This window comes from Homalodisca vitripennis, chromosome X (genome assembly GCF_021130785.1).
Source record: "Homalodisca vitripennis isolate AUS2020 chromosome X, UT_GWSS_2.1, whole genome shotgun sequence".
Taxonomy (NCBI): Eukaryota; Metazoa; Arthropoda; class Insecta; order Hemiptera; family Cicadellidae; genus Homalodisca; species Homalodisca vitripennis.
Window position 1 is genome coordinate 103,868,333 of NC_060215.1, and position 17,733 is coordinate 103,886,065.

The following is a 17,733-nucleotide window of genomic DNA, read 5'->3' on the forward strand; positions in this document are numbered from 1 at the left end:
CCTAATTTATTGATCGAAATCCCTGAGGAAGTCTTACAATGTATGTGGTTTATGCACGATGGGGGCCAACACACTATGCCGAAGATTCTCGATTAATTTTAACGAGCAATACGCTGACAGATGGATTGTAAGAGGTGGCCCTGTGAACTACCCAGCGAGATCTCCTGATTTAACATGTATGGACTTTTACTTGTGGGGTAGACTAAAAGACCTATTGTATAAATCAAGACCAACAACTAGAGAGGACATGATGCAGTGGATAAGGGAGGCTATAAACACGATCAGTAGAGAAGAGATAATGAGAGCTGTAGATAGCTTCACCTCAAGGATTGAACTCTGTCTGGAAAACAATGGGTTGCAGTTTGAGCACCGGTTTTAACTCTTCATGAGGTCAGTTACTAGGTTATTGTTGGTTTTAGTTTGATAATTGATAATTGTCATATTGATAATTTACCATGATGCTGCTGTAACATGGTAGATTTGTTTTCAAAACCAGTTTGAAGTGTTTATCTTTTTTAATAATGACAGGATACTCCTTCCTTCCATGGCACTCACATCAATGATTAAATAACAACAGGTTTTCTCCTATACATTTTGTGTAATTTAAGTGTAAAACTTTTTATGATTCAAAATGTACTAAGGAGAGCAGTTCCTGCTTCTGCGGCTAGTGTTAAAGAGGTTTCTAGGTCTTCTTCAGATTTACCATGCTTTTTTATTTTTGAGTGAAGGTCTGCCCAGGGGGTAGAGGTTAAGGTAGTGTCATCCAGCAATTTATCTGCTGTATCTTGTGTTTGTTGTTCCAGCGATATATGTGTATAGGATTTTTCAGCTTCTTTGAGAGCTTCATTGAAGGCTTTATTTTTAAAATTGTCTGTTTTTGGCTGACCGTGAGATGATAGATTATTTGCATATGAGCACAGGTCCACACTTTTCACCTTTGCAGTGGATTTGTCCCCAAAAAAAACTACTATGTGTTTGGGATTTTTGTCAACATTTAGTATGTCTTTAATAACTGCTGGCCAGTAGCTATATCCTCTATTTCCTCTAAGACATAATCCCCCACTGATAAGTCACAATTGCCCTGTGACTTGACAGACATGTTCAATAGTTAATTAGTTAAACATAGTAAAATAATAAATAAAGAATGTGAACTTGTATTTGTGTCTGGAACTGTGTAGTAGACCTGATTGTTGTATACAATTGACACTACACAAAAGCCATTGGGTAGAGGCCGAGTTGAGTGTGATCAGTTTCCTAGATGCACTGTCAGCAGAGGTGTAGGGCAGTGCACCAGCCGTCAGCCAGCTGCTTCTCTGCTTCTATCTGCCTCTAACAGGTGGCATTGTAGATAGTGTCACTGTCGTGTTGGAAGTTACCGTGTTTTTAGTAGTCGTGAGTTGGCTATGACGTCACTGTTCAATCTTACACATTTGGTTGTTATTTTGTGACATTAGTAACATATTACTAAATGGTAAAATTACAGTTTAAAAGCAGTGTCATGTAGCAGAGAGTAAAATATAAATCAATTGTAAATTGATTTGGTGACTATTTCTTTATGATTCAATATTTTCTTGAATAAATTGGTTACAGTTATTTACTTGGTTTGTGCTACAATGTCTTTTTGGATTTCTCCTCTCTTCAAGGTATTTAAGTGTATTTTTAAACTGTTTTTATGGCGAGTTTTGTCAGACTCCTCATGGTTAGTAAAAATTTAGGTGTCAAAGTTAGAAACTGTGGTTGATGTTTCTTATATGTCAAGATGTTTAAGATTTTGTCAATTTAGAAATAAGGCTGTAGATTGCTGACAGTTGTGTACATGATTCAGCTGTTGTGTAGTAGGTCAGGTGTGGAATGTGAGATGTCAGCATTGTCAGCACTGCTTCCAGTGGTTACCATATGGTACCAGATTATTCCTACAAATGTTATTTTAAATTAAACAGAGCTTCTCCTTTGTCAGTAATAGTGTTGTTTAATATGTAAAATATACATATATTTTTGTATTGTTAAGCTTGGTAATGGTTACTTGAGTGTTCTTTTGTTGATGTCATATGCTTAGGATTCTTGCAGTAAGTAAAGTTGTTGTTATTGAACTTGTTTTCTTGATTTTAAAAAATGGAAATACTCACAGTACTTGACAGTCGTTAGTGTGCACAAGTTAGGTGTTGTTTTGTACTTTTACCACTAAAACTATAACTTATTACTGGAGCACTTTCACTGAGATTGTTGGCTGGCAGCCATATTGGATTGGTCAAAACTAATTATGTACTAATTTAATAACTGGGTAATTTTCCTGTTTCATGAGAGAACTCAGCACTTATCGTAAGACACTGTAGTTTACAGTGTTCCAGTACCTTTTTAAATTTTAAGACTCTTTTAAAAATTGGGTACAGTATTTAAAAAAAATCATAAACATAAGAGATGAGTTTACTGTTGGAACCTTTTTACTTGCACATTGCACTGACTTTTATAATAAATACATTAAGTAAAATTATTAAAAAATCTATTTTTGTACTACAGTTTTGAAACAATTGGAGATAGAGACAAACTTTAAATGTAGAAAATGTTTATTTTTTAAAGACCTTTCTAATTATGTACAACACAACCTAGGGTGCTATTTGATTTTTTTTAGATTGAGGCTGTTAAGTATTTCAAAATTCTATGTATTTTTAAAATGTGTAAATTTTGGGGTAGGGTGGCATTTGATGATATTTTTCGATAAGCCGTCTCATCATTAGTTTTGAATAAAAATATCGTCTCTCTACATTTGTGCAGGTAGTTGCAATAAATTTACCCACAAACCCATGATTTTTTACTGTTTTGGTGTTCCCTGTACATAAGCGGCAAGATAGGTTCAAACTTTTTGCATCGAAATAATCAGTGAAGAAATACCTTTAAAATGAGGTATAACTCAACATACCTTTACATATGAAAATATTCCAAAAACCACCCCTAGCCCCCAAAAACTACCCTTTTGGGGAGTTTTAGAGATTTCAAAATGATTTCTCAAAATTCTTTGGGGTAGAAATAGGGGGGTTTGTTGTTACGAATAATCTACCTCTTTTGGTTTGGCCGCTATACTTACTGTACAGGTGGTCTGCCTCACCCTGTATATTGGAAAATGGAAATATTCACACTGTAGGAGAGACAACAAACCATACCAATCAATCCAAGTATTGACTAACTCATCGTCCCTAAATAGCTCAGACACCATTAAAAAACTAAAAAATAGTCTAATCGCAGTCAAGAAGAAGATGAACTGGAAATGGCTGCTAAAATAGGGTCTGCCTTAGTTGTAGAAAATGAGCTCTTAAAAAATGAAACGCTCAAGCTAAGGACCAAATCAAGTATTTTGGAGGAAACATTTGAGGAAATTGAAAATGAAGAAAAGAAACACATTGATAAAATAGAACACTTACTTCATCTTAATGCAGATGTTCAAGCTCAACTTACCAAAGACAAGAACCTTCACATAAAAGCACAAATAGTTTATGAGGAAAGAACATGACTGAGATTAAGTAGACTTGGTTCATGGTTGAAGGAATAAATATGTGAATGATGAGTATGCCTGTGCTTAACTTTCATGTGAGTTTTCCTGTTAGTACAACTTCACCCCACCTCTCCACTCTCCTTTATAAGGGATTTGCAGTTCTAATTCTGTTAGCTTAGATTTAGCATTTGACTGAACATGGCTCTCCACAGAGAGGTGGAAACAAAGTATCTGATTCTTGGTAGATTACCCTGTATTTTCTATAGTTTATGTAAGCTACCAATAATAATTAGGATATGTGTATGTATATGCATTTTTTTTAAACTTGTTATGATTTTAGGAACTATCTCAACTTTATGACGGAAGAATTGAGGAATCCTTACGTGTAAGTAATATATCTTTACTATTTTAACAGTTTCATCGTAACTTTTGTTATATTGATGGAAATTTTTAGGGATTTTGTAAGTTTGTGTTTAAAAAATGAAAGTTCTTATTTACATGTTATACGCTGATTCCTCTTCTTCTCCACAGAGTTTTCATTCATCAGTCTGGCTAAGGCCCACCCTCATAAGATGTTTCCTAAGGGGGCCATGTCCTCTCAACATTCCTAATATCATTCTTATATCCTCCTTACCCTGGTCTAGGAGAGATGCCCACCCTTTAGGATAAGGAGAGATAAACATTTTAGATTGTCTTAATCCTGAGGCCGTACTCCAATTAAAGTATATAGTATAAAGTATATAATTAAACTATAGTTAAGAGTGCAAATCTAATGATGGCAAACAAAATTGCACCTGTGGGAATGTATGTCTTAAGTGGGCCACCACTGCCACACCAGAAATGTGAGTAACCAAAAACAATCTTGTTTGATGTCAGGGCTATGATTTGTATTTCATCTTAAATGCTAGGCTTCTTCAAGCTGTCTGGCAGAAACTACGTTTTTTACCTGTAAACCGATTTGTGATGTCTATTTTTGCTTTGTTACTGGAATTTGTTCTACAAAATACTATCAAGAACAATCACACCAGGAGAAATCATGTAAACTAATTGTTTTACACTATTTTATTACCATTTTCTTATATGTATCTCCATCCATTTCTGTGTAGAAATTGGCTGCTTCTTTATTGTTACTGTAAATACAAGCTGCACTCCTTCAATGAAGTCACCTTGTCCTCCTGCATTCTCAATTTTTCAGATTTGCACAGTTTATAAGAAGGGCTTGAAAGATAAGTTAGAAAGCTATCGTTCAATCTCAATAGCTCCAGTATTGTCCAGAATAATTAAAATATTAGTGCTTGATTAAATTTATTCATATTTTGTAAAAAATCATGTATTTAATGCATCACAATTTGGTTTTAGAAAGGTAAAAAGTACTAGTCATGCCATTGGCAATCTTATCCGAGAGAATCACCAATCATCTTAAAACAAAACCTTTGCTCAAGCTACTTTTTCTGACCTTAGTAAGGCACTTGATTGTGTAAATCATGATGAAATTTTGCTGTATTTATCATATTATGGTGTTATTGGACAACCTACATTTTAAAATTCATGTCTTTTGAATCAAAGGCAAAAAGTTTAAACTGATGGTTTATGGTCTGACAAAGTAACTGTCAAATATGTTCCACAGTGCTCTATCCTCGGACCATTTTTTTCCTATTAAGTGTGAATGACTTGCCATGTTCTATTTCAGCTTCAACTATATTATATGCCGATGATACAACTTTTATTTGTACAAGAGACAGTATAGTAGATATTAGTATATAAGTTATTCACACAAAGCACAATACTGGATGCATTAAACTGATTTTAGTCTAATGGTTTCCTTGTAAATTCTGATAAAACTCAAAAGATATTATTTAAAATAAGAGCATTTAATTATAAGGGCGATGTTACCGGTGATGATTTTGTTACTTGCATAAAAGTTTTGGGCATCTTCATTGATTGCAGTTAAAATTGGTATAGTCATATAGAATATATAGCTTGCAGATTATATAGGGTAGTTTTTTTCTGAAGCGTTTAACATCATGTGTGACACCCAGTTATGTGAAATCAGCCTAGTTTGCATATTTTCAATCTGTCTTTAGATATGGCCTAATTTTCTAGGGATACTCTTCAAGAATACATAATGTTTTGTTAATACAAAAAAGAGCAGTAAGAGTAGTTTAAAATCAGGCTATTAAGACCACTGTAGACCTCTCTTTAAGAATTTTAAAATACAACTATCATCAATATTTATGTACATGATCTTATTTTATATTTATTTCAAAATTTTAACTTTTTGAAATGTGCACATAATATTCACTTTTACAAACACAGCACAAAAAAGTAACGCTACAATTAACTATTGCAAGTTAACAAAATCTTTAAATAGTTATACTGTGTTAAGTTTAAGGATTTGTAATAATTTGAAACATCTTATCAATAAGTATGACGACAAATTATTTATTTTAGATTTTTTTTGTTGGTTATTGATAATCCTTTTTATGCTATAGATGAGTTTTTTGTGGTTGAAAACTTAAATTTTGAAAACTTGTCTTCAAATTGTGATTTAATGTTTTAGATAGGCTAATTTTTAAAGGAACTATTTTACTTGCATAATATGCATAAAGGCTGTAAAATCTCATTAAATATTTTTCATTCTGTGTTTTAATTTAGATTATAAATTTGTATGATTTCAATGCAGGATTTAAAAATTGTCTATTTTGTATTTTTATATAGATTGACAAATCAGTATGATTTTAATTCTCTGGTCGTTTTATAAGCTTGAAATAGATGTGTATGTGAGTTTTCTTCAAAGGATAACATTGTGATTTTGACTTTGTTGGTGATACTTGTGTTCTGATGACAATAAACATATTCCTATTTATATTTCTAATGATAAAAAGGGCTCTCCTTGAGTTGGATATCCCAAACTTGTCATAAGTTCAGCTAATAAAGCATCTTTGGTGTTTTAATATTTTATCTTTCCATATTTTTTAAGTAGGTTGCCCAAAATGTTTCTGTGTTTTGTCCATTAAAACAATATTTTTCTTTTTCATAAGTTTCCTCATTGACCTTAAGTAAGAATGACATTAAACAGTTAAATTATCGTTTTATAACAGTCTGTCTGCTGCGCTTTGCAAAATAAAACAACATTTTTTCCTGAGCAACCACAACAATGTTCGTTTAAACTTGGGAAGATCTTCATTAACTTTTTCTATATCTACACTAAGTGTTGGATGTCTATTACTAGGAAAAAGGTAATATATTATTTTACAAATACTTCCAACCCATTATATAAAAAATTTTCATTGATTTTCTGTTGTATTTTTCTTGGTGTTTTGTTGACATCACAATATTCCCAGTGGTCTCCTCTATTCAAATTTTATAAATCACGCACGCACTTGTTAAAGTGTTTCAATAGTTTTTTCATCCAAAATGACACACTTTCTTCATCTAAACGTTTTTAGAGTATACAGTCAAAACTTTTATAAGGTCACCATTTCTAATAGGTTTTCCAGCAGTTCTTGATATTATGACATGCAAATTATAGTAATAAACGTTTCTATAGCTAGAAGAAAAACTCTAAAAATGTGATGCAATTGTAGGCCATAAAGATAATAAATTTGAGAAAGTCACTATATTCATAATAATATACAAAGTATGTCCACAAAAGTACTTAACTTCCACAAAACTGATGAATATTTTGACTCAGGTTTATAGGCCTTTCATGTCGGTAACAATTTTTATTGTTGTATATTTATGTAACTGTTTTATGTGTCAAAAAATATAATAATTCTATTAATATTTGGAATTGTCATAATTACAATATAAGGTGTAGTAGGTATGTTGAACAACATAGTCCAAAGTATTATAAAAAGAATACTAGTTTCATTGGCACAAAATATTTGTTTAATCTTCGTCTTAACATACAAAATTATGAAAAATGTAAAAAACTATTAAACATTATTTATTAAGCTTATCCTTGTGTTCTTTTGAAGCTTTTTCTGTAAATGTAAATAACTTTTAAGTATTATTAGGTTTTTTTTTAATTTTTGCAATAAAGATAATAACTGTTTAAGTATAGTTGCTGTAACTTTATAGAAACCCACGGGCCCATCTCCACCAATTAAAGCCAAAGTTAACATATTTTATTTTATAAATACAAAACAAAATGGTATATACTCAATCAAATGGGAATATATAAATTTATATTGATGATGTTTTTTTACTCTGTATGTATATGAATAAAGAGTTTTGAATCTGAATCAACTATAGAAAGGTTATTGTGATAAAAAATCTAATATCGGCTAGTGTGGGATATGGTGCAAAACTTTAAATTTTATTATACAGCCTTTTTAACATAGTCTTCAATAACACCTACCACTAACGAATTACTGGAATAGATGTCTAATGTGGGTAAATAAAATACAAATTTCAAGAATAGAGGCATTTAGAATCATTTCGAAATCTTAATAATCACATTAAATTTTACTTATTAGTATAACACACTTTAGAGAAATTCAATGTATCAGATCAGGGGCAGCTGCAATTAAAAATGTGGTCAATGCATCAATGGCCGAAATAGGTACAAATTGTGGGTGGTAAGTAACTAGTCATAAACCAAGCCTAACCTGGTAAGGTAGTGAAAAACAATCTTCTTGCCTATCCTTGCAGTATCATACATCTACAGAATTGGGAAGATGGTTCTAAATTACCAGTTCGAGCTTTATAAACGAATAATATGTTACCAACAATAATTTTTAAAATCTTGTTTGAAAATAATGTTTTTTTTTTCCATTGAAATTCCCATAATTAAAATCAACTATATTAGTTTTATGTGCCTCATGATTGTAAAGTCTATGAAACTGAATTCCTTGTAACTTATATTTGTGAATTTCAAATTATTAATATAGAAATGTAATTATGATTAACGGTATACATTTTATTTATCTGATGTAATCCCCCTTTCAGTCCAGTTCTTCGATCACTCAAATCTGCATTTGTCATCAAAGTCATTTTCTGAGGAATCATCCATGCTTTCATTCAGGTTTATCACCACTGCTTCCAAAGTTTCACTGATCACTGGCTGTGAGCTCTGTATTCATTTTCAACTACTTTGTGTCTGCACTTTGCCAACACTCTTCTTTTCCAATAAGTGACATTTCTTCCTAACAACACTTATTTATTGTATCGTAGACATATTGTTGTGACTTGCTACATAATTTTTCACATCTGGCCAAATCATTTCAGTTGCATTGAAATCCAGATGGTATGGAAGGTGTCGCAATACACTGTGTCCTCCTCTTTTAGGATATTGTCTCTAACATACTGTTTATATCTGAGTTTCCATTCTGTTTATATCTGGAGTTTTGTAAGACAATGTAAAGCTGCAGTGTCAACAGAGAATTGTCTTCTGCATTTTTTAAGTCACTGGAGTTTAAGTTATTTGTTTTTTTCAAATATTGCACTTTTTAACAAGCACCTTGCGATTGTTTTAACCTTTTTGATTAAAGTTTATTAATGACGATAGAAGGTTTTTTAAAGGATAATAGGGTTTTAGACATTTGCGATCGTTATATGTTAAAAAATGTATAACATAAAATTTTGAGGATTGAAATCTATGCTCTTCGTCAGGTGATGATATAATTAGTTCATGAAATAAGAAAGAAAAGAAAGAAAGGGGTCAAAGACTGACTTACACCTTGTGCAGTGATAATAACTGAGTTCATTTTCTCCTACCTGGCCTCCAAGCAGTTTTCGGGACTGTTTGACCCCTTTTCTTTCTTATTTCATTAACTAATTATATCATCACCTGACAAAGAGGATAGATTTTAATCATTAAAACGTGTCTACATTTTGTAACTTGTCTCCTTAACATAAAAATGTTTGACATTCTGTATTAATACAAGATACAGTGCTCAGAGAATACATAACTATTCTACAAGAAGTGATCTTAAAATTTTAAAGCTACTTTTTCATGTCATTGTGTTACAATTTCGGTAATACCAGTTGTTCACGTAAGTGTTCATAAAAATTAAAAACCTAATGTCCGGAACAACCAGTAAATTTTTATCATGCAACAGAAACAGTTAACATATAACAGAAAAGGTTTTTTCATCATTACAGGAATAAGTTTCCATAATATGTGCGACAGAAATTTTGGAAGTCATACACGTACGAGAGAAACAAATGGGATCAAGTCGATGTATTTTGCTGTTACTTACATTCCTCGACTTCTCCCCCACCCATCCTACTCCCACTAAGACTAGTGTCTCCATTCGCACCACTCACTGTACACTATTAGGAGTATGGGTAGGTTTCAATCGGTTTAAGTCAAAATGACATGCAATATTATTGGAATGAACATTTTTCAAGTTAGAGTTAAGATCAAATCTGAATTCTATACCAATGTGATGATTTCATATTTTCAACTTTCAGTATTAGTTTTCTCTAGAATGACAGATAAATTAACAAAATTAGAAGGATATAGCTCTAATGGATGAACTTTTTTATCTATAGTGAAAAAATAAGTTAATAAAGTACTTATATAGTGCGACTGTCTTAACTTACTAAAATGAAATTTATTTTCAAATTGCTTACTAAAAGATAATCTCATTTATTGTAGATCCAAAAAATTAATTCATTTTGTGAAAGCAATTACGTTTTATTTAGTTATATTATATACTCATTGTACGATTCTTATTTAGTGGAATCAAGAATTTATTGTCATAAACCCTAAATAAACACAATTTTAATAAATCAAAAGAACAAGGTAACACGCTGTGAAGTAATGAACTTGCTGCAAGTTGTATATAATAATTGGCAAAAGTTGTGGACCTAAAGTTATATATGCATTACAGAGAAACATTTGAGAAGAGATGAAATGTTATATGCCATAAAATTGAACTTAGTCACGAGTTTAAATGTTGGTGTTCTGATAATTGTGTTTCAAATCAGTTCAATAGTTTTCTTCGTTGCCTCACGTTGTATAAAACCAGCTGACAATCCCACCAAATATGATAAATAAAACACCTTAATACACACACACACACACACACAAATAACATGAAATAATAGTCCAGAGGTTTTGTAGATCTTTTAAGTAGGAAGTTACGGCAAGAATGTTTTTTTTACCTGAATACTTCGAACAATGTAACATATTAATAACAATAATATGTTATTATCAGACTGTTCATCAAGACCCTGGATGTACTTCCCTACCAGCACAAGACAACGACAGCTCAAACCCACAAGCACGGGAAGGAAGAGACAAGGATATGCAGCAAGCGGTAACCTCATCAGATGAAATTTCTACTGGAATCGATCATTTTTTAGGAGCACCTCCAAAAAACAAAGAAAAACAAGAAGAACAATAACAATCTGTCACCAAAATGTACGGGGGCTAAAAAAAAGGTGGAACGACTGAATCACTTCTTAAGCTCCGCTGAACCTACAATACTAATTTTAACGGAACATGGTCTCAACTCTAACAACCTTAAACTTACAAACATTGCAGGTTACTCACTGTTAGCACACTTCAGTAGAGGCAATCATAAGCTAGGGGGGTAGCTATATACTTGGCAGACACTTCAAATATCAATGCAGAAGAGATTGATATATCTGGCCATTGCTTGGAAGGCGAATGCGAATCTGCATTGGTCAAACTAAATGTAGTAAACCAATCAATCTACATAATAGGAATCTATCGACCACCAAGCGGATCAGTTAATCAAGCCATGGATATTTTATCAGAAATTCTCACTACAACGCATGCAGAAAACAAATCATTGGTAATAATGGGAGATGTCAATATCGACAGATTAAAATTAAACTCCGACAACAAGATATTTGAAGAAGAATTACTTTCTTATGGAATAACAAGACTTCCCCTCCCAGATACTCGAATAACGGCAACATCAAAGACCTCTATTGACTGCATTTGTACGGACATTCAACACGGCAATATGGACTATAGAATAGTTGAAGCCGGAATATCGGACCACACAGGTCAAATATGCAGCCTTCCAACTACACTAGAAAATACAAGAAGAAACCCTAGTTCTTTTAACCGAAAATTTAATACAGAAAACCTTGACTGCTTCAAAAGTGAGCTTGTAAATGAGGACTGGAGTTGTGTACTCAAGGCTAACGATGCTGAAGAAGCTTACAACGAATTTTTAAAGGCTGTGACAAGAACTTTAGATTATGCATGCCCAAAGAAAAGAATCAGATTTAAACACAGTTCTAAGCCAAAATTAGTTTATGATGATGAGGCTAATCAGCTGAAAGGTGAATATCTTAAAGCTTTTTACAAGTATGAGATGACAAGAAACCCAAGTGACAAGGATACAATGGTATCTGCTAAAAGAAAATATGACAACAAACTCAGACATCTCAAACTAAACAGCACAGAAGAACTCATAAATAAATCAAGTAACAAATCAAAGGCTCTTTGGAATGTCATCAAAAGCAATGTAAGAAAAAGCAGGACCACCTTACTCGATTGGAAGTGAATGGGAATATAGAAGAGGATCCGACACGCATTGCTAATCACCTTAACAAATATTTTGTGGAAATTGCTGACTCCACACTGAAAGAAAGTCGAAATCAGCTACACAACCCAGTTATTGTAACTCCTCTGAACAGTAACCAGAACTCAATTATCACACCCCTTACTTTAACTCCAACTGATGAAAATGAAGTACTGAAGACAATAGCTACCCTTAAACCTACACTATCTTCTGGCATAGATGAAGTTCCAGCTAAAGCTATAAAACTCTGTGCAAATCAATTAGTAACACCACTGGTCTATATTATTAACAAATCATTCAGTTTAGGCCAATTTCCTTCTGCTCTCAAAATTTCAAAAATTTATCTGAAATTCAAACAAGGATCAACTACAGACCCAAAAAATTACAGACCTATTTCACTGGTTTCAACCTTCTCTAAAATAATAGAAAAAATTGCTCTAACAAGAATGTTGAATCACCTTGAAATGCATGATCTATTAACCAAAAACCAACATGGTTTCCTTAAAGGAAGATCAACCATAAGTGCAATAACAGACATAGTTGAATCTATTACAGATCAACTGGAAGTAAACAACCTTATTTCAACAGTGTTATTGGACTATAGCAAGGCATTCGACTGTTTGGGCCACGATCTAATACTGCAAAAACTGACTGGCTTGGGATTTCGAGGGAAGGCAAGAGACTGGGTAGCTAGCTATCTGAATGACCGTAGACAGTCTGTGGAGGTCCAAAAAACATTTATTGGCAGAAAATCTACATTCAGATCAAATGCACTACCAGTAAAAAGAGGAGTGCCCCAGGGCTCTGTTCTTGGTCCTTTCTTGTTTGTGCTTTTTACAAATGACTTTCCCAGTTTTATTAAAAATGACAACATAGAGGCAACAATGTATGCAGATGACACTACATTAATTATCAAAAGTAACAATTCACAAGACCTGGTCACAAACATTACCTCAACTACTGACAAAGCACTTCAATATTGCCTCCAGAACGATTTAGCTATCAACCCTAAAAAGACGATACATATAAATTTTAGTCGCAGACAAGATGACATACCCGACATTCCTAACATCTCTACTGACCAACAAGCAAGACTGCTAGGATTAACAATAGATGCAGATCTCTCATGGACTAGTCATGTGGATTTACTGAGTAAAAAGCTAAGCTCAGGAATCTATGTTATTAGAAGAGTGAAGTGGATAGGAGGTTTTGCTGCAGCTAAAGCAGCATACCACGCTCTAGTAGAATCCCACATCCGCTATTGGATAACTCTGTGGGGAGGGACATCTGAACAGAATCTTAACAGAATTCTTGTCCTCCAGAAAAAAGCAGTAAGGGCACTAGCTGACTTAAGCCCAACAGAGAGCTGCAGAGAAGCCTATAAATCGTTGAAGATCCTAACGGTCACAGCCATGTACATACATGCAGTGGTTATGCATGGGGACCAACTGGGACTCCCTAGGGGTAAGGATATACACTCCTACAACACAAGAAGAGCTTTGGACTACCACCTTCCCTTGCACCATACCACCAAGTACACAAAAAAGCCATCTTATGCGGGGCAGAGATTCTACAACTCGCTGCCAGATTTCTTGAAATGCCTAAGAGGGAAAGATCTTCACAGACAACTACAAAGCTGGCTGATAGAGCAACCAATATATACAATTCAAGAATTTTTTGATTTGATTTGATCTGTAAAGCAAGAAACCTCAAGATCATAAACTTTGTAAAATTGACGCCATTACATTTCCTTGTGATTTTGTAAATAAAGAGTTTCTGATTTCTGATAAGATAATAGGACATCAGTAGCATGTAGATACTTAGGAGATACTGCAAGGACACATTGTTATATGCCAATATGTACCAAAATCAGTTAACTTGCTAATTGGTTGTGGCAACCAGGTTACTTACTAGTTTGGATTTTGACCATAGAACAATTCTAAAATAAAAATGGAAATAATAATTCTTTCACTTGCGTATTTGTACACAATTTTTTTCACAGCTGACAGTGTTATCATAAGCACTAGCAAATGAAAATGGTTTACATTATATAGACACAGAAAAATTGAAACCAATCTATTAATTTGAAAAAGTGAATATATCAGTGTTTTTTATTTTGTGCATTTGGATTTTAACTACGCTCAATAGAAATGCATATTGTACTACAGAATTTTTGACTTTTTTTGTCAAAGTAAACTTCTTAACAATTATATTCATAGTTTAAGACTTTTGTTTTAGATATTTGATGTTGTGTAGAGTTTATTGACAAGAATGATGTAAGATAAACAAAATCAAGATCTCACAATAATTAATACTATGAGTTAATTTAGTAAAAATCCAAGCATTCACTAAGTTTTTAAAAAGTCTCTCAAGTACAAATCACTTAAAACTCTAAAAAATTAACTCATTTTAAGTTTAATGCATTCTTTATTCTGTTATGTGCCTGCAGAGGGTAGACATAAACTATAACACGTAGCACTAGGGTGAAATATTTACAACCTAGGCTAAATGAGACTGCTGTGTTTAATATTAGTTAAGATCTATCGGGTCTAAGTGAAGTCTACACTTTATAATACAGCGTTTTATTCTTAATATTAGAGACCTGGTTTAGTAAAACAAGTTCTTTTTTCAGTATACGTGTTTGTGGAAAATAAAGCCCTTTACTAAATTATATCTGTATCATATAAAATTCTTTCAAATTATTCATAATGTGTCCAGGTCGTCAATGAAATAAATGTCATTAAACATTATTATATACTGTAAAAGTCCCTTACATTTTATAAACTGATATAAAACGCATGTCACAATTATGTTAATGGTTTTAAATATTGAATAACTGTATAACATTATTTATTAGGTATTCTTATAAGGTATTGTTTATAACAATCCTGATAAATAAAAATATCCCCATCTAGTTTTACTCTATGAATAAATAACAAGTGTAAGAATGTTTAATAAAGACACATTTTTGGTAAAACAGCTTTATATTTATAAAAATGTAATAAATTAAATTACTTACCTAAAGCTCAGGCCTAAGAGAAATACAGACATAAATAATAGTATAAAACTATAATTTTGTCATTTTTTCAGTGACATTGTTTTTATAATATTTTTGGTAAAACAAATCTCTCATACACGAGTTTTGGCTGCATCATGCTGTACTTAGTGAGGATAAAAACATCGCAGATTGAACAATTTGGAAGATTTGAAATTGTAAACAGTACCTTTCTTTTTAAATTTTCAATGTGCATCAATGCAGAATGAGAGGCTAGGCTTTCACAATTCTTGGGTAATAGAATTGGAATTGTGAACAGATGTAAAATATTGGTTCTTTTATTCTGGATGGTTGTTACCAACAGCAGGTAGTTGGCCCTTTGCTTGTGGAAAATTCATTCTGTGTAAAAAATAAAAATAAAAGTGTATATTACCTTAGTGTAGTGTGTGTTAGTACAAAATGTACTTTGCCTGGTAAAATAAGACATCTTTACTTTTCTTTATATTGAAGCCCACTTCTAGTACTGTAAAGTTATTCCATTTCATTATTAATTTTACACGCCTTCCTATTAAATTTTTTCAATGATATGGTTTGTTAACAGAAACTTGCCACGAGCCATCTACATTTCTCTGCCTCTGGTGACACTAATATACGTGTTGGCTAATGTTGCCTACCTGGCTGTACTCACACCTGCTGAGATAGTGGCATCAAATGCTATCGCTGTGGTGAGAACATAGTCTCTAGTGTTATGGTTTTGAGTTTAGTGTATATCGTATTGAAGTTTTTGCCCTATTCAGCTCTTGTCAGGTTAACTGTAAGAGAGGGCTATGTATCCCAACTTGATTTTATGCTGGTGGTAATAAAGTATTAACACATTAGAGTCAGAGTTATTATGTAAGGGAATAATAGCCTGAATCCTATAGGTTTTCAGATTGTTTTATTAACATTTTGTTTGAATTAATACACCTTAAATTTATTTGTAATACTTAATTTCTTAATTATTTTGTTGAATGTAAAAAATTTTAAAATTTATTAGAAAGAAAATATTTTTTCCTGCATATATATTTAATGATCTATCCCTATAATGCCTTTATAACCAGTGAAACATAATACTATTATATTTTTATTTAATGTACAAATGGCTCAAAGACTGATGGAGAAGTAGTGTATGAGCCATTGACCTATTTTTAAGGGAGCCCATTATAAACTATATATAGTGTGGAATTTAAGCTAACTTTCAACAATGTGCAAGAAAATAATAATCCTTCCAGCCTCATATTTTTATTATAACACTACAGTATGGTGAGAGACAGCCATTGAGATCAGGTTGGTCAGTGTAAATTATACAGTCGGCCCAGCTTTGGTAGAGGAAATGGACCTGTTGTTGTCAGTCTGTTTGCTTGTGGACTGATTTGAGAGTAAAAAACATAGAATGAATCAGTCAGTGGCTGGTCTCTGAGTCTGGTGATAGGACGGGTATTCCATGAGTGATTATTATTGTGAATATTATCCAGGATAAAAATATTACCATACAATCTGTATTAACAAATTAATTATGACAGTTGTAATTGGGTTAGGCAGTGACTACGGGATAACTGTGCAGTGGGAATTCCGGCAGCATGTTTCGGGTAATGGGGCAAAATACACTTTTTATGGCTCTTTGAGCAGTAAATCAGTTTGTTGATGTTGATATTTTTCTGTGTACAGTGTCAATAATGAACTTTGGGCTTCACTTTGTATTGCTGAGAAATCTTCACGTACATCCAAAACATAGTTTTTCAATGACTCCAGTAGCTGTACTACCATCTTCATTGTGTAAACAATTACCGATTTTATTCGGTCTTTTAAGCAAGCAGTTCCATACAATTGCCACATCCGCAGTCGTAAAAGGCTAACTTTTTGGCAAGTTAGTGCTTCTGCTTCTGCTGTTATTCTATCTCTATCACTACAAGAAGAGATAGAATAAGGAACGAAATAACCAGAGAAAGATTTCACTGCAAGAGACAATGGAAGGAAGAAGAATACAGTGAATGGGGCATGTGAAGAGGATGGGAGATAATAGAATGCCTAGAATAGCACTGGAGAAGGAGGAAGGAGGAAGAAGACCAAGAGGAAGACCGAGAGGAAGATGGGAGGACCAAGTGTGGAGAGACATAGAGAGAAGGGGACTACAGAAAATACAGGTGGAGGAAGAGGAGACCTGGAATGATAGACAAAAGTGGAGGAGGCTGTGTACGACGACCCGTGATAACGGAAACGTCAGATGATGATGATGATGAGTGCTTCTGCTTAAACTGGTGGTTTTTATGTTCACTTGCATGTGTTTCTAAAAGAGCATTTTGAATTTCTGCGTAGCATTTTTTAAGTGCTGAGACAGCGTCAGCTTTGCTGAACACCAGGTGTTATTAAGTTTTTTCACAACTAGCTGTTTTGACTTAAGGTACGATATGAGTGTATCCCATGTATATGTTGAAGCACTAAAAAAGTGTACACATACTGAAAAAAGTCAAAAAAATAACGACCCACTGTAACTTTTGGCAGTGTTATTGCCAACCAAGGTTAAAGTGTGGCTGGTGCCAAGACATGTAGAATGTGCCTTATGACTGCTTTAGGACTCATCTCCAATATTGGGCTTGTAGTACTGCATATACCGCTAACATATTTGAGGCATTGTCGTAGCTCTGACCTCTGTACAGAGCTAGTATGTCCAGACCTAGATCATTCAATACCTTAAGTAC

The 17,733-nt window shown here is 33.1% G+C and overlaps 1 protein-coding gene across 2 annotated transcripts in view; it reads left to right on the forward strand.

Annotated features, from left to right (window-relative positions):
• LOC124369769 (Y+L amino acid transporter 2) overlaps positions 1-17,733 on the forward strand; it is a 127,084-nt gene that overhangs the window by 57,179 nt on the left and 52,172 nt on the right. For both annotated transcript variants that reach the window (XM_046827852.1, XM_046827851.1), the window contains exons 7-8: positions 3,828-3,872; positions 15,597-15,720. In XM_046827852.1, coding sequence (XP_046683808.1) covers positions 3,828-3,872; positions 15,597-15,720 — 169 coding nt within the window. The remainder of the gene's footprint in view (positions 1-3,827; positions 3,873-15,596; positions 15,721-17,733) is intronic.